General features: G+C 52.1%; 2 protein-coding genes across 4 annotated transcripts in view; one reads left to right on the top strand and one right to left on the bottom strand.

Annotated features, from left to right (window-relative positions):
* LOC116957768 (septin-5-like) overlaps positions 1-13,518 on the top strand; it is a 22,869-nt gene extending 9,351 nt beyond the window's left edge. For both annotated transcript variants that reach the window (XM_032980112.2, XM_032980114.2), the window contains 10 exons: positions 3,633-3,729; positions 4,057-4,143; positions 5,253-5,376; positions 5,769-5,903; positions 6,690-6,807; positions 7,427-7,528; positions 8,510-8,606; positions 8,793-8,955; positions 9,461-9,557; positions 10,061-13,518. In XM_032980112.2, the coding sequence (XP_032836003.1) occupies positions 3,633-3,729; positions 4,057-4,143; positions 5,253-5,376; positions 5,769-5,903; positions 6,690-6,807; positions 7,427-7,528; positions 8,510-8,606; positions 8,793-8,955; positions 9,461-9,557; positions 10,061-10,135 (1,095 nt within the window). In that variant the 3' untranslated portion in view covers positions 10,136-13,518. The remainder of the gene's footprint in view (positions 1-3,632; positions 3,730-4,056; positions 4,144-5,252; positions 5,377-5,768; positions 5,904-6,689; positions 6,808-7,426; positions 7,529-8,509; positions 8,607-8,792; positions 8,956-9,460; positions 9,558-10,060) is intronic.
* On the bottom strand, positions 10,512-22,394 carry RAD51D (RAD51 paralog D). Of its 2 annotated transcripts, XM_032980134.2 has the most exons (10): positions 22,134-22,394; positions 21,757-21,818; positions 19,900-20,018; positions 19,044-19,125; positions 18,469-18,612; positions 18,000-18,095; positions 17,210-17,321; positions 15,967-16,037; positions 15,541-15,756; positions 10,512-13,304 (listed from the first exon to the last, which is right to left on the bottom strand). In XM_032980134.2, exons 1-10 carry the CDS (start codon positions 22,213-22,215, stop codon positions 13,248-13,250), a joined length of 1,041 nt encoding a protein of 346 aa, XP_032836025.1. In that variant the 5' UTR covers positions 22,216-22,394; the 3' UTR covers positions 10,512-13,247. The 2 variants fall into 2 exon arrangements, with proteins under 2 accessions (XP_032836025.1, XP_032836027.1); XM_032980136.2 differs by lacking the exon at positions 21,757-21,818 and having other exon boundaries at positions 19,874-20,018.
* Between the last annotated feature and the right edge of the window lie 18 nt (positions 22,395-22,412).

The raw sequence follows: 22,412 nt of genomic DNA, 5'->3' as shown, positions 1-22,412 counted from the left end.
GCCAATGTCGAGATCTACTGCTGCTGCTGTCACGACGAGAGGGCTTGAGCAGGGAGAGAGTTCGTCTCCTGTTGCTGTCCTCCTGCTGCTGCTCCTACTGTCACAACGAGAAGGCTTGAGCAGGGAGAGAGTTCGTCTCCTGTTGCTGTCCTCCTGCTGCTGCTCCTACTGTCACGACGAGAGGGCTTGAGCAGGGAGAGAGTTTGTCTCCTGTTGCTGTCCTCCTGCTGCTGCTGCTGAGGGCTTGAGGAGGGAGAGAGTTCGTCTCCTGTTGCTGTCCTCCTCCTGCTCCGTTGTAGGAGCGCAGACCGCAGTGGGTTTACTGTGGCGGTCGCTCGTGTGGGTGCCATGGGCACAGTCGCACTGCTGTGGCTTGTCTAGATAATGGCTCACTGTGAGTCTCTATGTATCTCTGTTAGTCTCTATGTATCTCTGTGAGTCTCTATGTATCTCGGTGAGTCTCTATGGCTCTCTATGGATCTCTATGTATCTCTATTTGTCTCTATGTATCTCTATGGGTTTCTATGTATCTCTTTGGGTCTCTGGGTTTACTGTGCGGTCCATAGTGTGGGTTGCATGGCCAAAGTCGCACTGCTGTGGCTTGTCTATTTAACATATCTCTATGGGTCTCTGTGTATCTCTATGTGTCTCTATGGGTTTAATATGCGGAACCATGGCGTGGGTTGCATGACTACAGTCGAATTGCTGTGCGTGGTGTATATAATGTATCTCTATGGGTCTCTATGTGTTTCTATGTATCTCTATGGGTCTCTGTGTATCTCTATGAGTTTGTTATGCGGGTCCATAGTTTGAGTTGCATGGCCACAGTCGCACTCCTTTGGTTTGTGTCTTTAATGTTGCATTCACGAAGGAGACGTGCGCATCGGCCTGCCGATGACGTTCCGATGAATTGGTCGATGGTTCAACCGTTGTCTTCAGCGGGGAATGTTACAGGCAAGAGGGGGTGCGCGATGATGTTTGGGTCTCGAATGAGGAGTTCATTCTGGACTGAGGAGTTCATTCTGGAATGAGTTCAATCTGGACTGAGGAGTTCATTCTGGAATGAGTTCATTCTGGAATGAGGAGTTCATTCTGGACTGAGGAGTTCATTCTGGAATGAGGAGTTCATTCTGGACTGAGGAGTTCATTCTGGCCTGAGTTCATTCTGGAATGAGGAGTTCATTCTGGACTGAGGAGTTCATTCTGGACTGAGGAGTTCATTCTGGACTGAGGAGTTCATTCTGGAATGAGGAGTTCATTCTGGACTGAGGAGTTCATTCTGGACTGAGCAGTTCATTCTGGACTGATGAGTTCATTCTGGACTGAGGAGTTCATTCTGGACTGAGGAGTTCATTCTGGAATGAGGAGTTCATTCTGGACTGAGGAGTTCATTCTGGAATGAGGAGTTCATTCTGGACTGAGTTCATTCTGGACTGAGGAGTTCATTCTGGACTGAGGAGTTCATTCTGGAATGAGTTCATTCTGGAATGAGTTCATTCTGGGCTGAGGAGTTCATTCTGGAATGAGGAGTTCATTCTGGACTGAGTTCATTCTGGACTGAGGAGTTCATTCTGGAATGAGTTCATTCTGGAATGAGTTCATTCTGGGCTGAGGAGTTCATTCTGGAATGAGGAGTTCATTCTGGACTGAGTTCATTCTGTACTGAGGAGTTCATTCTGGACTGAGCAGTTCATTCTGGAATGAGTTCATTCTGGGCTGAGGAGTTCATTCTGGAATGAAGAGTTCATTCTGGAATGAGGAGTTCATTCTGGACTGAGGAGTTCATTCTGGAATGAGGAGTTCATTCTGGAATGAGTTCATTCTGGACTGAGGAGTTCATTCTGGAATGAGGAGTTCATTCTGGAATGAGGAGTTCATTCTGGAATGAGGAGTTCATTCTGGAATGAGGAGTTCATTCTGGAATGAGGAGTTCATTCTGGGCTGAGGAGTTCATTCTGGACTGAGGAGTTCATTCTGGAATGAGTTCATTCTGGAATGAGTTCATTCTGGGCTGAGGAGTTCATTCTGGAATGAGGAGTTCATTCTGGAATGAGGAGTTCATTCTGGACTGAGGAGTTCATTCTGGAATGAGGAGTTCATTCTGGAATGAGGAGTTCATTCTGGAATGAGGAGTTCATTCTGGACTGAGGAGTTCATTCTGGGCTGAGGAGTTCATTCTGGAATGAGGAGTTCATTCTGGAATGAGGAGTTCATTCTGGAATGAGGAGTTCATTCTGGAATGAGTTCATTCTGGACTGAGGAGTTCATTCTGGGCTGAGGAGTTCATTCTGGAATGAGGAGTTCATTCTGGAATGAGGAGTTCATTCTGGACTGAGGAGTTCATTCTGGAATGTGGAGTTCATTCTGGAATGTGGAGTTCATTCTGGAATGAGTTCATTCTGGACTGAGGAGTTCATTCTGGAATGAGGAGTTCATTCTGGAATGAGTTCATTCTGGAATGAGGAGTTCATTCTGGAATGAGGAGTTCATTCTGGAATGAGGAGTTCATTCTGGAATGAGTTCATTCTGGACTGAGGAGTTCATTCTGGGCTGAGGAGTTCATTCTGGACTGAGGAGTTCATTCTGGACGTCCGCGTTGCTCCAATTGCAGTGGCCCTTCGGGATTCGGCCAGTTCTTCATCGAACAGAAAGAGAGATCCATGGATAGTAAGAGTTGGAGTAAATATTGTATAATCTAATGCAGGGTTTCATATTCTTGGTTCTTTCGGTAAAGTCACGTAGAAGGGAAATAATAAAAAGAAAACATAACAAAATCGGTTTTATCTGTATTATTTTATTATTTACTAAAATATTTTATTTTTTTACTTCTACGTGACTTTACCGAAAGAACCAAGAATATGAATCCCTGCAGTCACAAAAGCTTTAAATCGAAATCTAATGCAGGGTATTCACAACTCCAGTCCTCCTGGCGCTACCACCACCACCATGCTCCGTCTTTCCGCGTTTAACAATTTACTCCTCCCCATTCAAGTACAACACAACTCGTCTCACGCTACACGCGCCTGATGATTGTTAAACACGCCCCATGTAACACGCTAAGCAATTACCGCTGCTTTCGTTAAGAGAACCGATTCAAATTAAGATTGAGATCTCAGTGTGTGTACACGTGTTCCGCGTGTGTGTACACGTGTTCCGTGTGTGTGTACACGTGTTCCGCGTGTGTATATACGTGTTCCGCGTGTGTGTGTACATGTGTTCCATTTGTGTGTACATGTGTTCCACGTGACGCAGACAGCGGACAACGTTCCGAGACCCACAGTTCTTAGATAAACTATCTTAAAGTAATTATGACGATAGCAATATAAATAAAAGATATTATGAATAGAAGTGAGGCTCAGAAAGTAAACAAAACTTTATCGAGGAGAACGGACCAAACCGGTAACAGTACAAACGGCGCGGCGAAACGTGGCCAATAATATTTGACTCCTGGATGGAATCACGGGACCCCTGGGATGGAGTTATACCAATTACAGCAAAATAAAACCACAAAGATTCAGAATGGCCAACCCCCGGCCAACTTACTGCATGACAGTGCGACTTTTTTTACGCGGCTTGCCTTACTGCTGTCTTGTCTGACACACGCGTACACTCACGTGTGCACACACACACAGGATCATGACAAGGAGTATGTTGGCTTTGCCACACTCCCCAACCAAGTCCACCGCAAGTCCGTGAAGAAAGGCTTCGAGTTCACGCTGATGGTGGCCGGTGAGTTCTCCTCCTGCTTTCTCCCAGATATTCTCCGGGCACTGAGTAAGCACGCTGCTGTGGGCGCGAGTGGAGTGCGGGCGGGCGGGCGGGAATGTCGGGATTGATGGAAGTGACTTGGGATTCACAACATTTGGTTTTGTCCGAATATCAAGGACAATTTCAGATAATTAACGAAATCAACGAGCAGAAAACGCGTTTGTTGCATGTTTCACCACAAGCTAGTGTGGTGAATGCAGACTTGATGCCGTGCAATATTCACTCCTGCTGCCCCCTGGTCCCCACGCTCATCGATGCCCATCCTCTCCTCCGACCCCTGGTCCCCAGGCGAGTCGGGCTTGGGGAAGTCGACTCTCATCAACAGCCTCTTCCTCACCGACCTCTACCACGACCGCGTGCTGCTGCCCGCTGACGGCAAGAGATGCGACACCACCGCACACAGACAAAGGTTCCCCATATAGCCTCCGGACAGACTGCTGGGGCAAGTGCTGTTTGCGAGTAGCACCTATCAAGGCCGGCTCGGCACACGAGCAGGTGGTACGATCGGCACCGCGCCCGTACGCCTTTGGCTCCCCAATGCTGTTTACTATACACTGCCCCAGGTAGTCATTTAAGGTCGAATCGACCTAGGGGAGGTTCATGAGCAGGTTCAGGTTTTCGTCACTGATGTTTATGGCTGTGAGCGGGAATCGAACTCTGGTGGCCGGGTTTGTAGCGTAGTGCGCCGCCACTTAACCACTGCGCTATCGCTCCCACACACTGACATATTCACACACGTGCACACGTGTAAACTAAAAAGATAAAGATCCCCCGTATAGCCTTAACAAACTGTTGGGGCAAGTGCTGTTAGCGGGTAGCGCCTATGAAGGCCGGCACGGCATACACGGTGGGTGGCCAACACCAAAACCGGCTGCTTTTGTCTCCCTAGTGGTGATGTTTACACGCCTCACTGGGTACTCGTTTGAGGCTGAGTCGACCTAGGGGAGGCCCAGGACCGTTAGAGATAATCATCACTGGTGTTGGACGTGAGCAGGAATCGAACTTGCGTCGCCGGGTTCATAGCACAGTGTGCTAACCGCTGCACGTGTAAACGCATGCACACACGTGCACATGTGAACACACAACAAACACGGGAGCTGAACAGTTCCTGAATGAGCTCCCGTACGGCACGTGGAAGGAAACGTCGGACATCGTGCCAAAGTAGCAGAGCTGTGCTGATCTGCACCGAGCGCTGTAGTTGGAGGATCCTCACGACGGATAACCTCGTCGGCTGCAGTCACGAAATTTGCACCTGGGTTGGATTCCCAGGCACGGCTAACATCAGTGGTGGGCGACCGTGGTGGTGAAGTATGGTCTACTAATCGGAGATCATTCAATCCCCTTCTGGAATTGTGCTGCTGCTGTCACCGTCCGAGAGTCTCACCCGCACCTCCGATGAGCGCGGTTGGCTGTGTGGGGCCTCTGCGTGGGACCTCTGTGTGGGACCACTGTGCTCCGTGACGGTGAGGTCTCCTCCACCGCAGAGCGGATCGCGCGCACGGTGGAGATCTTGCGACGCACGCTGGAGATCGAGGAGAAGGGCGTGCGACTGCGCCTCTCCCTGGTCGACACCCCCGGGTTTGCCGACGCCATCGACAACACGGAGTGGTGAGTTGGCGGTGGTAAGGAGGAGGTCGTGGTGAGGAGACTTAATAATAATATTTTCATTTTATATAGCGTCACTCATGCCAACAGCATGTCTCGTTGTCCTTCCCCACACTTCCGATTAGCATGTTTGGTTTTGTATGGTGCAAAAGAAGTTTAACATACATTCCCGCTCACGGCCACGGCGACGAATGTCTGAGCTGGTCCTGGGCCTCCCCTACGGGGGCTTGGCCTTAATCTGAGCGCCTGGTGCGGTGTGTAAAGCATCAGCAACGGGGGGAAACAAAGGCGGCCGGGCGTGGTGCTGGTCACCCACCCCTTCGTGCGCCGTGCCAAGCTTCATAGGTGCGGTCTGTTGAAGGCCACACGGGGGATCTTTGTCTTTTTTTGAGCAGTTGGCAGCCGGTGGTGGAATACGTGGAGGAGCAGTTCGAGTCGTACTTCCGTGAGGAGAGCGGCCTCGACCGCAAGAACCTGCAGGACACGCGCGTCCACTGCTGCCTCTACTTCATCTCGCCCTACGGGCACGGGTGAGCACACGTTCCCTACGGGCACGGGTGAGCACACGCTCCCTACGGGCACGGGTGAGTACACGCTCCCTACGGGCACGGGTGAGCACACGATACCCTACGGGCACGGGTGAGCACATGCTCCCTACGGGCACGGGTGAGTACACGCTCCCTACGGGCACGGGTGAGCACACGATACCCTACGGGCACGGGTGAGCACATGCTCCCTACGGGCACGGGTGAGTACACGCTCCCTACGGGCACGGGTGAGCACACGATACCCTACGGGCACGGGTGAGGACACGCTCCCTACGGGCACGGGTGAGCACACGCTCCCTATGGGCACGGGTGAGCACACGATACCCTACGGGCACGGGTGAGCACACGATACCCTATGGGCACGGGTGAGCACGCGCTCCCTATGGGCACGAGTGAGCACGCGCTCCCTACGGGCACGGGTGAGCACACGCTCCCTACGGGCACGGGTAAGCACACGATACCCTACGGGCACAGGTGAGCACACGCTCCCTACGGGCACGGGTGAGCACACGCTCCCTACGGGCACGGGTAAGCACACGATACCCTACGGGCACAGGTGAGCACACGCTCCCTACGGGCACGGGTGAGCACACGCTCCCCACGGGGACGGTGCCCGCACTCCCCATGGTAATAGCGGCGGCGGTGGTTGCGGCGGATACGCGACACTTTTGTCAACTCCACTGTCGGGATGAGACCGGTGCCCAGGGCCACGTGGCTCGTGGTGGCTATCGTTCACCGTTGCTTTGACCGCTGCCGCGCGTGTCTCAGGCTGAAGCCGCTGGATGTGGAGTTCATGAAGGCACTGCACAACAAGGTGAACATCGTTCCCGTCATCGCCAAGGCCGACACGCTCACCATGCGGGAGAGGGAGACGCTCAAACGCAGGGTGATGCCTTGCTCGCACGGGGACAATGACAAAGATCCCCTGTGTAGCCTCTAACAGACTCTAACAGACTCTTAACAGACAGATCGCCGGGTTTGTAGGGCAGCACCTTAACGACTGTGCCACCGCTCCCCACTTTACACATACCTGATTACGTACATAAGACATCTACCCTTAACGGACTGTAGGGGCAAGTGCTGCTAGCGAGCACCTGTGAAGGCCGGCATGGCACACAATGGGGTGAGTGGCCAGCACTGCTACATACATGCCCACATGGGCATGTATAGACTCAGACACGTAATTATATACAAACACAGTGCTATATATATAGTATATACAGAGTGGTATACATATAGTATACACACACAGTGGTATATATAGTATACACACACACCTTGCTCAAGAAACGTATCCACGTTTATCTATTACACCTTCAATTGTGCAATTTGTTGCTGGCTGCTTTGGGCCTCTATTCAGCAGCTGTAAATTTGACAACAAAAGTGGGAGTGAGAGCCTTCCCTTACAGCCCTAATCACAGCACAACCTATGACCCCACTCTTCCATCAGATCACCCAACCGTACGATCGCCCCTTGGTCGATGCCGATGTTCGCTCTCTCCCAGGTCCAAGAGGAGCTGAGTGAAAACGACATTAAGATCTACCAGTTCCCGGAGTGCGACTCGGACGAGGATGATGAATTCAAGAGGCAGGACGAGGAGTTGAAGGTATGTGCGGGGAGGCCGGTGGAGCAAATCGCATCGCCCTCATTGTCGCAACCATCCATCTTTGTCATCATCGTTGTAGTCGCCATCCCTCGCCGCCTTGCGCCACCGCAAATCCGTCTAAACTAAACGATAAACTAATTTTATTTTACCAGATAAGGCCCACTGAGCAACGTAGCTCTTTTTCAGAAGCGACCTGGCCACAAATGATAGCCCAACGAAGTGGCTTATGACGTGGAAATATATAGCAGCCAAATATTGATGTTGATTCTAAATGTGAAGGGAAAAATGTGGAGGACCCAGACGAAAATCCACGCGACTACGGGGAGAACACGCAAACTCCAAATGTACAGCAGGGGTCAGGGTCGGGATCGAACCCACAACCTCCTGTATACTGGGCGAGGTAGTTAATATCTTGCCACCGTGTCTCACGCCTACGAAGGAATGGAGCTCATTGCTCCGTCTGCGAGCTGTGTGCAACGCAACCTGGCAGTCGGAACAATATCGTAACCCGGAGTCGACTGCGTAGGGTTAGCAAAGCGACACGAACTCTGCTGAAGCCCTCTCGTCGTGACAGCAGCAGACTTCGACATTGGCATCGAGCTCCTGAACCACATCGCTGCTGCTGCCGCACGCGAGAGCAAAATTCGGCAGAATGGTTGGAATGGGTTGGGGAAAAAACCTTGAATGTTCTGGAGTGGCTGCTTCTGTGTGTTTAGGTGGAGCGGCAGCATAGGGGGGTTAGCTCCACTGCGCGATGAACTCGGCGATCCGACTCAGCCGCAAATGACGACCTGGTGCCAACGTGTAAACATCACAAGGGAGACAAAGGCGGCCGCGCGTGGTGCTATCCACCCACCCCTCGTGTGCCGTGCCGGCTTTCATAGGTGCTACTCGCGAACACTTTCCCCAAGTCTGTTAAGGCTATATGAGGGACTTTTGTCTGTGTGCGTGCGTATTTGCGTGTGTCCCTGTGCTCTCTAGGCCAGCATCCCATTCGCAGTGATTGGTGGCAGCGCGGTTGTGGAGGCTTCAGGGCGCCGGGTGCGCGGCCGCCTCTACCCATGGGGAATCGCTGAGGGTGAGGACGGCGTGGCTCCGCACATCTCCAGCGGTGTGACGGCTGAGGTGTGACGGCTGTTGGTTGACGGCCGCGGTTTGACAGATGTGGCTTGGCAGCTGTGTCGCCTGTATTCCGTGTCCCCTATCCCCGTGTTTTTCCTCTCTGTGCCCTCCCCCCCTCGCCGCGTCCCCCCCTGCGGAGCAGTGGACAGCAGCGAGCACTGCGACCTGGCGAAGCTGCGCACGATGCTGATCCGCACGCACATGCAGGACCTGAAGGACGTGACGCGCGACCTGCACTACGAGGAGCACCGCGCACGCTGTATCCAGCACATGACACGCGTGGCCACGCGCACCCGCACACGCAGGTACGCGCTCGGGTACACACGTGCATGTGCGGGTACACACGTGCATGTGCGGGTACACACGTGCATGTGCAGGTACACACGTGCAGGTACGCACGTGCAGGTACACAAGCACAGGTACGCAAGCACAGGTACGCACAACCAGTATGCACATGCAGGTACACCCACTCGCAAGTACATGCACGCATGTATGCGCATGCGCCGGTACACGTAGATACAAATAGACAAAGATTCCCCTTAAAGCCTCAATAGACTTTTAAGGCAAGTGCTTAGTGAGCACCTACGAAGGCCGGCACAGCCCACATTGGGGGTGGGTCGTCAGCACCACGCCCGGCCGCTTTTGCCTTCCTAGTGGCGATGTTTACAGACCGCACCAGGTACTCATTTGAAGCCGAATCGTAGCTGGTGCTGGCCGTGAGCGGGAGTTGAACTCGGGTCACCGGGTTCGTACCCATGCCTATCATGTCCGCCCCCCGCCCTCTCACCCCCCCCCCCTCCCACGAGGCAGTAAGCTGTCCCGTGAGAGCGTCGTGGACTTCCCCATGCCCATCATGTCGGGCCTAGCGGGCAGGGCGGACGCGCTCATCCGGGCCAAGGAGCAGGAGGTGAGAGGCACAGGGAGGAGCCGCGCGATGGCCGCCCACAGCACGTGGAGGGGTGGCTGCTCGCCAATGGCAGCGACGCGCACATGGCTGCAAGCGTGCCCCCCACCCCCTATGCCACGTTGCATGCACAATGCTCTCGGCCTTGTCTAGCCCAGCACTAACCCCGCTGCGTGCTGGTCTTTTTGTATTGGTGGTCTCCGGCCCGCACGCGTTCTCCTCTCATTGCGATGTTTTTTCTCTTAATAATTTGGAGAAAGTTTTGCATTTAAATGAAATCTGCATCCATATATTTATACACACGCAGTATATACATACTGTCTATAGACATATGTGCAGACTGCAACCAATAGCTACAAAATCAATGACGCGATGAGTGTCGCTGGCCAGGCGTGGTTCTTACCACAACGATGCCCGTGCCGGACTTAATTGGCGCTTGCTAACAGAACTTGCTCCCAACAGTCTCAGGCTATACAATGGCTCATTGTGTGCGTGTGTGTCCACAGCTCGCCCGCATGCAGGAGATGCTGGTTCACATGCAGAACAAGGTTCAGGCCCAGTCTACTCAGTCATCAACATAATCCAGCTGTGTCAGGCTAGGTCCACGATCATTCCGTCCCGTCGCATTAAAACACCCAGAGGATTCTCCCCTGAGCTTGTCCAATCGAGTTGCTTGCAACTGCTCACTCAAGCGTGGACCAGGCTTGAGTGGAGCCCAAATCTTAATCTTCCCAAACACCTCCAAAGCCACGGTCGCTGAAAACCAAAACGTGATCGCAAACTCCGTGAACCCCACAGTTTTCTCCCAATGCTGAAGAAATCCAATCGCAAATTTCACGCAACTAATTTTCATCACGGTCCCAACGATGTTCAAGTTGTCCATGTTTGCAGGAAAGCAACGTGCGCCCCAATACATCCCCAAACGTCACCCTCCGATCTCAAGCCAGTGGGATAGTACAAAGTCAAAAGTTTAAGTTTATTGTCTTTAACTAGAACTCGAGAGGCCAGGATGGAAGAGTCTCGTTTGCAAGCGTGACCTGGGTCATCACAATGACAAAAGCAATAGAGTAAAATAAAGCGATGAAGGGCCATTGCCCAAAATGTCGCCTATTATACTTTTTCATTGCAATGCCAGTGTTATGGACGAATGTGTTGAGGTTTTTTTTTGTATTTTTGCACCACTGGCAACGCAGCGTCACCAAATAATGTCTCTATCATAGATGAATTCAGTTTGGTTAGGGTTAAACGTTCATTGTCCTGGGCCACGCCCTTCACATCTTGAACTCAACCTGCACGAACATCCGCAGGGTCATCTCATAACGGGGGTGTCACTGTGCAAGTGTGTCAGAATGAACGATTGTCGGGGTGTTCTGCAAGTTGATTTTGTGTAACCAGAGTGAGAACTCAAGAGACCAAGTTTAGTTTGAAGGCGTCGAGGGGGGGGGGGAAGCCCACACGGCGTGGTTTTCCCCGTGCCCTGCACCCCTCCCTATGGACGGCCCTGCCTGCCCCCAAAGTTCTTCATCACAGATGTGTCCGGTTGCTTCCCAGAACTCAGATACCACAAGTCCGGTCAAGTTTGTGTATCCAGGAGAGTACTCACGAAACCAGGACATGATCTCAATTTGCCAATTTCGAAAACTGAGGCCAGAAGTTACTGATTTGGGAGTCGTTGCTCCTTACTGACAGCAGCCCCCAGGGTCACTCTTGAAAAAATACTTTATCCTGGTAACTTAAGTTCTCACATGCTTAAAGAATCAACTTGAAGCTTAAAAAAACGTCCTCTCTCAATGAATCACCGAGTGTGCTGATGACCACAAGCGCCGCTCATTCCCCATGCACAGACAGCCGAGCCAATCGTCATCAAGAACTGGCAACACCAGCAACAGCAGCCAGCCAGTCTGTAATACAGTCCTCAACACACTTCGAGGAGTCGATGAGTGAAGTTTATGGATCCTGCCAGAGGAATGTGGAATTACCCCACCAAGGTTTCTGGGGCACAGAACGTAATGTATAACGGAGATGGGCGCTGCCTGACACGTGTTACGAGTGGCGACACGTGCCGAAACATTTTAAATAGAGAATACCGAGCTTTAAAAATGCGCTATATTCAACCTTTTCTAGAGTCCCCAAACCTCCCTTATATTCACATTGCATTTACAAACCACAGCGCTGCTTTAGCCACTCGTGCAGTGGAGCTTACGTCCAGCCCTAGTCCGTGCGAAATCATCAAATACTCCCACCTTGGTGGTCAAGTGCAACGTCGCATATTTCCGACTCGCAGGAGACCGAGGTTTGGACGGCTTTATATACAGGGTGAAAAATTCAGATATATGAACATCTGTGGCTATGCTACCATGCACAGATACAGCATAAACTGCTTTAAACACGAGACAGTGCTTTCCTGTTAGAAACAAGCGGCTATAATAACCTTGACACTGCCACTTGCTGTCCGTTTCAATTGCATAGGACGTTATAGATCTGGCAACATCATTCGCAACAGAGTGGGCCCGTCGCATGCCGGCGTCGGGGTCCAAATTTGTTGTGGGGTAAAGTGTTGGTACTCCCCCCGACACACCGGCAACCATCTGGATTTGCAAGTCTAGTGCTCGGAACGTGATCCCAAACGCTAACGACTTTTTCAACGTTGCTTCTCTTTGTGCGCGCTCCACTGCGGCGCTTCTTGCGCCCACATTCCCGGTCGGATTTTCCCACAAAACAAATTCCAGCTGCTCCCCAGTTCCTGTCCGCCCCAGGCATCGCCGCACCTCGTAGCGATGAGGTTGTTGGGGTGGCCGCCTTGGGAGCCTGCACAGGTCCCGTTTTGGCCTTTGATCCCCACCACCCCCACCACAATAAAGGTTTTTAGAACAGATCGCATGTGTCGTTAACCCACCACCATCCGACACAGCCAATTAGTAAGGTTCGTCACGTAATCAAAACGTCAATTAGTTACTACTTCACCACTACCACCACCAAAAGACAAAGATCCCCCGTATAGCCTTAATAGATTGTTGGAGCAAGTGCTGTTAGCGAGCATCTATGAAGGTGCACGAGGGGGTGGGTGGTCAACACCATGCCAGACCGCCTTTGTTTCCTCAGTGGCGATGTTTATACACTGCACCACGTTACACATTTGAGGCCAAGTCGATCTAGGGAAGGCCCAGGATCGGTTCAGATAATCGTTACTGGTGTTGGTACTTGAGTGGGAATTTTGGGTCGCCGCATTCGTAGAGCAGCATGGTAAACGCTCCACCACCGCTGCACCACCGCTCCACCTACCACCATTGCCGTTCCTGCTCCAGCCGCTAGGGCCTGGGGCTCTTGGTGCACAGGGGCCCTGCCAGCCCCAGGAAGCACCGTGACATCGGCTTCTCCATTCTCCTCGTTTCCCCAGGTGTTGTACAAACTCTTGTACAAGTCGCAAGAGGTCATTCACGTGCTATGAAGAAGGCCCATTGCCTGAAAGGTCACCTATTATAGTTTTCTGTTAAGGCCACAGTGTTGTTATTGACCAATGGAGTTGTCTTTGACCAGAGTTGTCTTTTGTTGCTTGTGCACCGCTGCCAACGCAGCAGCAGCAGTCACATCACCAGATATAATTTGCGGAATCTTGAGACGCAGTTGTATTGCGATCCCGCACACGTTCGCCGCGCTAAGAGGCGGCAGAGGATTTAAAAGTTTTTGAAGACGTCACGAATCCAGCACTCCGAGGGCTCCCACGGAGAGGCTCACGGACTGGCCTGTGGCCTGCAGTTGAGCAGACAAGCAGAAGGGGTGAGGGAAGGATTCACAATGAAATGGTTCGTTTCAATATGCAGTGTCTGTTAGTTATTGCAATAAGTCTCGCAATTAGAAATCGGATATTGTACTGCTCTAATGTAAGCTGCATTGCGTTGAATACCCGGTAAGTAAGGGCGAATAGATCCCTCTGATAATAAATGTTTATGCTCATGACACAGAATGAATCGCGTGTGTGAAAATCAGTTCAGCAAATGTTACACTTCAAAATGCGTATTTATCGGAGAGGAAACCAATGAGCTATGAAAATACTTTTTCAGAGATGTCCACTGGGGGTGGGTCACCGAATTACATCAACAATACAAATCATGATACGAGTGCAAGATAGCAAAAACTAGTCACTAAAATATATATAAAGTATAGACATACAAATCTCGCAAATACATAAATTCCTGCCGATTTATTAACACCAAATGCAGGCTTGGGGCAAGGAAGCAAAATAACAACAAAGGTCTCAGACCACACCAAGACACTGGGACTCCTGGGACAAGCAGGGCAGATGGAACGTCTCGTGTGCATACACGCACCCTTGCCAAATTAAACGTTTAATCTTTAAGGACTCATTCAAGCGAAATAATGGAATAGCAACAATAATAACTCTCCAAGAGAGACGGGAGGGTGACTCGGAGGCGCCAGGAGGAGGAACCGCAGACAAGCCGGCACCAAATTCCCCCGCCAAGCTCTGCGGTCCTCTATATATGAAGGTGTTACCAGCCAATTAACCAGCATGTATTACATGTGGGAGGAAACCGAAACACCTGGGGAAAACCCACGCGTGCGAGGGGGAAACACTATATCCCTTAAATTTCGATTTAAAGCTTTCGTGACTGCAATGATTCATCTTCTTTGGTTCTTTCGGTAAAGTCACGTAGAATGAGAAACGTCGTGAGAATATTATTGTGTTATTTTATTTTATCAATTTATTATTTTATTCTCATTCTACGTGACTTTACCGAAAGAACCAAAGAAGACTATATCCCTTATAGACGGAACAGGTGGAGTCCACTCTCTGCGTCTCCAGGCGAGCCAGGGTAGGGCTACTGCTCGACACCCACAAAAAAGGGGTTTCATGACATTTTTGGGAGAAGGAACGGCTTTACGATCGGGGCGTTGGCAATCCAAATGCTGGTTGGGGGGGGTTGACTCAGCCCATCATTCCTCCAGGGTCGGTAAAGCCAGTACCACTTTGTATACTCGCTCCCGCCATAGGAACACAGATTGTTCCCGTTGAATGATGACATTATGTATGAATCTCACTTGTATTCTTTTGCCAAAACACTCGTGTGTATTAGTGATTAATTGCAGCCTGAAACAGTCCGGAATGCTGCTCCAGCAGTGGTGCAATGGTAACACTTGCGCCTCACAAGCAGGGCCAAGGTTCGATGTCCGTCTTCGTGCCTTTCTGTGTGGAGTTTGTATGTTCTCCCCATTCTGTAGTGTGCGTGACAGTGTGAGTGGAGTTTGTATGATCTCCCCCTGTTCTACAGAGTGTATGTATGTGTTGTGCAGTACAACCAAGCAGAGATGAGGAATACTATAACGGCTGTTGCCATTTATTAAAACACTCTCGCACTCGGCATCCTACACCAGTGTAGGTGCACTCTATCTCGGTCCTTCACCCGGACTGCACCCGGACACTGAATACTATTTGGACCGACCCTCGGCTATCCCTTTGGCTCTCTCACTCGTCTGCCCGGAGCAGGGGATCAGCCAACATCAGCCAACACCACTCCCCGACGAGGAGAGAGACCCTCTTCCAACCGGTCCTTACCCTGGCTCCCCACGACGCCCCCGTCACGGGGTCCCCCTTAAGAACCCTTTGGGCGGCTCCTCCCCCCAGCTCGGCCCTGCCCACGTTCCCGAAAGTGCTTTCCGAAAGCCCTTTGCGTAACCCGTGACGTGACGCCATCCTTGGCCCCGCATGACTCTCAACCCGCTCGCACCTCCTTCCGCTCGCCCGAACATTGATTACTGACAATACTCCTCTACATATGTATGGGACGCTTTTCATCTATGGGACCCTTTTTTCCAGTGTCAAGATAATGACATTTTCTTTTATAGGCTTTACCGTTTCCGGCAAGAAAACACCAAAGTTCAACATACGCACACGTACATGCAAGCCCAAACCTGACATCGTTCTGGGAAAAACATCAAGCCAGACGTCAGGCCCTGCTCGTTTGCCCACCTGACGCGAAGACTTGAGCAACGTAGCGCGGCAGACGAGCGTGCCGCCCCCCTCACGGCCGACCCCGTGACAGCCGCCCCCTCCTGCCCTCACGCCGCCTCCTAGGCGCTCGCCCTCCCTCTCGAGCAGCACCCGCACGTTGGGCAGGAAGCTCCAGGCCCGGCCCAGGCTAGGCATTGAACGTCCTCCGTCCTCGCGCCAAACCCAGTTCGTCACCTGCGTGGAGATGGACGGGGTGGGGAAGGAGAGGGGAGGTAGCGCCGCCCCGGGGCCCGTCGTGGTTGTGCCACGCGGCTCATTCGACGCCCGTTTTCACGTCGCGTTGCCGCGCGTCATTTGGCACGATGGCCCGTATTGAACCAGTGGTCCATTCTCGAATAAACTAATGAATGAATGCACTTCCTGCCACTGCGGTGAGACCATTACCAGCACTGCCAACGCGTGCTCCTTAGCGATCGACTTCAGCTCACGGCCGATGTGCATCAGCAACGCCAGTCCTGGGGGTGGCGTTAGGGCAGGAGAGCAGCAGAGCCACAGGGTCAAAGGGCAAGGGTAGAAGGAATCACATTGGGTCCGAGATGACTGACGTGTGACCCAGGCAAGGTTCAAACGCCACGTGCCGCTGTGACGATGGTGGTTTGTGCCGTGGTCGGGAATCGTACCCAGGGGACAGAAACTTCTGTTCATTGTGCAACTCAACCGTTAGGACACGGCACCACACGTCGGCAGGCACGCATGCACGAGCACAGAAAGAAGGGGACAAACGTAGGACAGAGAGACGAACAAAGACAGATTTAGAATAAATGGACATATGGGCAAATTTATGTAAACACAGACAGCTGGAGCAACTGGACAAATGAAAAAGCAGTCACACGGACAGAGGCAAAACAAGCAAACATGGGTTGGTGTGAAGCTGCCCCGGGGCTCATTTATGTACTCCATGGTGATGAGATGTTAACTACATTGCCTGGTATACAGGAAGTCGTGAGTTTAATCCCTACTCCAATGCTTATATATTTGGAGTTTGCACGTTCTCCCCATGGCCGCGTGGATTTATCTTCGATATTTCCCTCAACATTTATAAACAACATGCATTTAGAGTATTTGACTGTTGTAAATTTCCACGTGATAAGTCACTTCGTTGAGCTATCATTTGTGGCCATAAAGAGCTACTATATAGATGATTGGACCTTACCTGAGACATAGCAATGAGGTACAGTGGTGTGGTGTAGCGGTGAGGCATAGCGGTGTGGTGTAGCGGGGTGGCGTAGCGGTGAGGCGTAGCGGTGTGGTGTCATGGTGTGGTGTAGTGGTACGGTGTTGTGGTGTCGTGGTACGGTGTTGTGGTGGAGTGGTGTGGTGTATTGGTGTGGTGTAGCGGTGTGGTATAATGGTGTGGCGTAGTGGCGAGGTGTAGTGGTATGGTGTTGTGGTACGGTGTTGTGGTGGAGTGGTGTGGTGTATTGGTGTGGCGTAGTGGTATGGTGTTGTGGTGTGGTGTAGCGGGAGTAGCTGTGTGCAGTCGCGGTGCCGCCATCATCCGAAAGAATAGAACAGTTTTAAATGTTTTTGTCATTTTTTAGAGCGTCCCAAGATGTGATTTATCTGCAAAACATAACTGGAAGCCATGTCCATCGTTGCGAGAGCGCGCGCCGGGACACGTCGTTACCGTCGTGGCGCTCCGTAGTCAGCACGGGCGAAATCACGGCCGCCACGGAGTCGATCACCAGCAGGCGCAGAACAGAGGAATCCGCGCCCCCTGAGCCAGGCGTCACCGGCACCTGCCGCGGCACGGTGCACGTAGCCGCCCGGTCACTCGGCTGCACTGGGCGAGGCACAGGCTCCGCACGGCAGGACGGGCCTACTCAACGCGTTTGTCAGTAACACCACTTGCAGCCTTAAAAGAATGAAAAAAAATATAAGAAAGTTTTGGGCTCTGGCCATTCTTCGTAGCACATCCTATTTTTAAAATTATGTATATTTTTGCTATCAAATATGCAGTATTATTGTATGTGACGTGTTCTAGTCGCCTTATATTCGGTGATGCACGACCATGTCATTCCCAACATAACACATTGTTTTTTATGTGTTTTTACTGTAACCATGTTTCTGTGGTGTAACCAACTCTCGTGATTGTGGATTACTTGCCATCCAAATCTCTAAGAGGCGTCATACAACAACAACGGACGGCGGAGGAGCCATGTGCACAACGAGCAGAGCGCCCGGCGAATAAAACGCAGCAAGGCACAGTAGGGGGTACAGGTGGTGCATCTGCTAGCAATCTAAACGAGTCAAACCATGTTTGTCCCATGACCTCCTGCTAGCAGCGAGCCTTCGACATTTCATGTGGCCTCCAAATGCACCTAGCCTGGCACAAGCACCGTGGCGATGTCACCACCACGTCGTGGTGAAAGGCGGCTGTTGTTGTTGCGTGTGTTCGTGAGTGCGTGCGCGCGTGCCTGTGTTTCCAGCCGGGCCCGCAGGTCCTGCAGCAGATCCAGGAGAGCGAATGCGTCGAACACGCGTGCCACCTGCACGCGCTGCAGAGCCGCCACCTGCACACATCGGCGACAATCACTCTTACGACAACAACTCGGCGGCACGCTGAGAGAGTAGCGTAATCTCGGTGCGATCCGCGAACCCCCCCCCTCCAAAATGTTAAGATGCGAGCCGCGCCCGACCGTGCCAACGCATCACTGAAACTCTGTGCTGTACCATGCTGTGGTATGCTGCACCAGACTCTGCCCTGCCAATTATGTTTTTGTTGTGCAGTGTTGTGCCGTGCTATGTTGTGGTGTGCCCATGCTGTACCATTCCGTGTCATGCCATGCCATGCCACGTTTTGCCACGACATGGCGTTTCTTGGTGTGGTGTGCTGAGACTGACTGTGCCATGCCATGCTGTGCCACGTTGTGCTGCCCGGCACACCTGGCTCGCCCCAGAGTCTGGCGTCTTCCCCTGCACCATGGCGAGCAGACGGGAGGCAAGGCATCCGGCCGCCCCCCCGGTCATCACCAGCATCACGGCTTGGCCCAAGTCACAGGCCACGGTGACCGCCACGCTCAGGCACACCTACATGCCATGGGGAGACACGCGGGGAGACACACGGGGAGGAGACACATGGAGAAACACACTCGGGGAGATACATGGGGAGATACAAGGGGCGACGCATGAAAAGACAAATGGAAACACGGGGAGACACGGGGGGACATAGGAAAGTACAGAGAGGTACGGCGAGACACGAGGGAAGACAGAGAGACATGGTTAACGTTCACACTTGCCCTTCACTGTGGCAGGCTGTGGTGTTGGCAGAGTGGTGTGGCAGACTATGCCGTGGCAAGCTGTGGTGTGGCAGCATCTAGTGTAACAAGGTGTGCCGTGGCCATGTGTGCCGTGGCAAGGTGTGGCGTCTACGTGTGGTGTGGAATGTGCCATGGCCGGCTGTGCTGTAGCAGGCTGCGCCATGGCAGGATGTGCCGTGGCAGGTTGTGTCATGACAGGACCTGTGTCTTCCCTGTGGCCGGTCCTCCTGCCAGCTCAGTGAGCTCCCCCGTGTAGAGCCCAGAGTCAAGCAGGGAGTCCAACCTGAGACCAGACACACGGGAGGGGGGGGGGGGTCACAGCACAGTATAGCCCACACTCCCTGCTGTGTCACGCCCCCGTAGGCTGTCACCTGCTGCACGTCACCCCTGTGCTATGTGTCACCCACGTCATTCGTACGTCACCATGTCCATGTCATGTATGTGTGCCACCCCTGGCATGAGCTCCTTGCTACATGGGAACCCCGAGCAGGGACTTTTAATTCCTCACTCAGAAATTCTCCGGAAACTGCTGCTAGGCTGACTTAACAATAGGGATTATCGGCATAAGGCACTACTACTAGAATACGAGGTACGCCTCCTATAATGGATGCGGCATGCCGAAATTCAAACATCTGGGCAGCGTAATACAAGATGGATGCTACTGAGAGTCAACGTACAGATAAGAAAAGGTTGCACATAGAAGAAGACCTGATGCAGGCAGTACTGAGGAAACTGGTACTATTTGGACATATGTAGTATGGACAATAACAGGAAAATTCAAAGTGTTTTGTTCGGAAAAATGGAAGGAACCAGAAAAAGAGGAATAACCCAACAGTGAATGGCTTCATGACCACGTAAGACATTGGTGCCAGAAAGATGTGGCACTACTTGAGCATATTGGCACAAGACAGAAGAAAGTGGAAACAAATGACGAAATGTGCAGGAGACACCTATGGGCTTTCTGCCCCATAGATCGTGATGTCGATCGTGATGATGAGAGTTAAAATTATTCTCGGAGGACAGTTTCGGACCGTCCCGGTCGCGGTGCAGCGCTGACCGCGAGCAGCCCGTGGGAAGGATAGCCGTGCACGACAGCAGCTCCTCGTAGGCATCCGCCGCGCTGCTCGGGAACGCGGCGAACTGAGCCAGCAGCACGCGACGCACAGCACGCAGAGTCTGCACACGCAACAGAGATGAAGGTCCCCCCGGTGTATAGCCTTCAACGGATTTCTGGGGCAAATGACATAAGCTAGCGGCACATGTGAAGGCCGGCACGCCACGTGAGGGGGGTGGGTCGCGAGCACCACGCCTGGCAGTCTTTGTCTCTTCCAATGCCGATATTTTTTCACACATAACCAGCGATTCATTTAAGGCTGAGTCGACCTAGGCGAGGCCCACAAGGTCAGATATTTGCTGTGAGCTGGAATCGAATTCGGGTGGCTGGGTTTATGGCAAAGTGCGCTACCGCTCCCCATGCACAAAGATCCCTCGTATAGCCGAAACAGACTTTTTGGGCAAGTGCTGTTAGCGAGCACCTTTCAGGGCCAGCACAGTATACCAGGTGGTGAGTGCCAGCACCACGTCCGACCGCCTTTGTCTCCCCATTGGCGATGTTTACATATTGCACGAGGTACTCATTTGAGGCTAAGTCGACGTAGAGGAGGCCCAAAACCAGTTCAGATCATCGTCACTGGTGTTGGCGGTGAGCGGAAATCGAACTCGAGTCGCTACGTTTGTATCGCAGCACGCTAACTGCTACACATGCACGCACAAGCACTGATATGCACCCACATACACTCGCAAACATGCACGCACACACACACACTGTGCGCACGAATGCATGGGCTCTCACCTTGACCATGTTACAATGCTTTACTCTTAACGTTTGGAATGCATCCAACATTTTAAACTATGCACATTTGTTATTTTTTTCAATCTTGTAAAAATGTCCCCGAATTGTGCTATTGGTTTCAAATGATGAAGAATCCATTCACATATCTCACTCAGCAAGGTAAGCATGGCCCATGTAAGCGGATATCACAGAACTACTTCTGATATCCCTTCAAGTGACCTCCGGTCCACACAGCAGAGGCCAGCACCTTCTGTTACTCACTTTGCCACTAAGAATCATGCTTGTCGCATGGGCAGTCAAACCATTACCCGAATTCTAGTGCCTGAAATAACATTTTCAGTGCTGGGATATATCCACAATGCTGGTTTTAAAGGACAAAATGTAATGCGACGAATTGTTGTGCAGTCGTTGATATTTGGGCTGACAGCATCAGGTCCACTACCACGTGACCAACCGGTTTAACCACAGGAGGATGGCACCTGGGTTCAACCCCAGGAAATCTCAGCGGTGCTCGCTCGATCTTACCTCAGAGCCACCCGGCACCTTTATTTGACTACTCCTATACCCCTTGTTGAATTTTGTTTCAACCGAGTATGGTTCTGAGAAATAAATGTATGAATAATGAACATTTTAACCAACTGTCCATTTTGTGAGGCATCCTAACGAGCGAAGTGACTGCAAGCGAATTCAAAGACAAAATTCTGCGGACGCTCTGCACGCGTGACGTCATTTGTTCCCGCTCGCTGGTTACTGTAACCACCGCATTGCTTACAATCACCGAGTTTACAAAGGTCGTTTATGTCGTTCTAGGTTACCATAAGGGTTCAAGTTGTATCGTAGTTATTTTATATTGGTAGATTCATACCTGACTATTCACCAATGACTCTCATGTATGGTAAAATTTCACACATTTATAAATCACCTCACGTCCACCCTGGGACACTGCACGCGGTTACCCCCTGGGCTCCGCGTACCCCGGCTGAGAACCACTGCTCTTGAGTCTAGAGAGCACGCGACTTGCTCATGGACTTAGCGACTTCTCTCTGGAGTTGATGGCAGCACCTTGTAGGGGATTCCTGTGGTCCAAGCCAGACTCTGGCTGTCCTGGGTCACCAACGCCGCAACTGCAAAGACAAAGATCCCCCGTATCGCCGAAACAGACTTTTTGGGCAAGTGCTGTTAGCGAGTAGCACCTATGAAGGCCGGAAACGTACACGAGGGGGTTGGGTGGCCAGCAACACGCCCGGCCGCCTTTGTCTCCCTAGTGGCGATGTTTACACACCGCACCAGGCAGTCCGTTGAGGCTGAGTGGACCTAGAGGAGGCCCATAAGCGATGCAGATCATTATTATCCGAATCGTCACTGCTCTTGACCGCTTGAGACACGCTCACAGTGCACGCCGCCAACCACTGACACGGCGCCCGCGTGTCCCAGCCTACCTGTGCTGATGTTGTTTCCCCGAAGCACAGCCACCACGTCGGCTGTGAGGCCCGGGCAGAGGCCCTGGCGGAGCCGAACCATTGCTCAGGAGGCCACCATCATCGTCACCATCGTCAACACCATCGCTCGTGTCAACAACACTCGCCTAACTCACCACCACCGACCACGCTGATTCAAATATGTGGCGCACGCAGGTGACGTCACCTGCCGAGGGACGCCTGTGACGACATTCAGCGATCCGTTCACATGACGTCATCGGTCATGTGTGGCATCGTGGC

This window comes from Petromyzon marinus, chromosome 38, assembly GCF_048934315.1.
Source record: "Petromyzon marinus isolate PM22_M1 ecotype Great Lakes invasive population chromosome 38, UKy_Petmar_22M1.pri1.0, whole genome shotgun sequence".
Lineage (NCBI taxonomy): Eukaryota > Metazoa > Chordata > Hyperoartia > Petromyzontiformes > Petromyzontidae > Petromyzon > Petromyzon marinus.
Note: the sequence above shows the minus strand (reverse complement) of the source record. Positions and strands in the feature narration are given on the sequence as shown.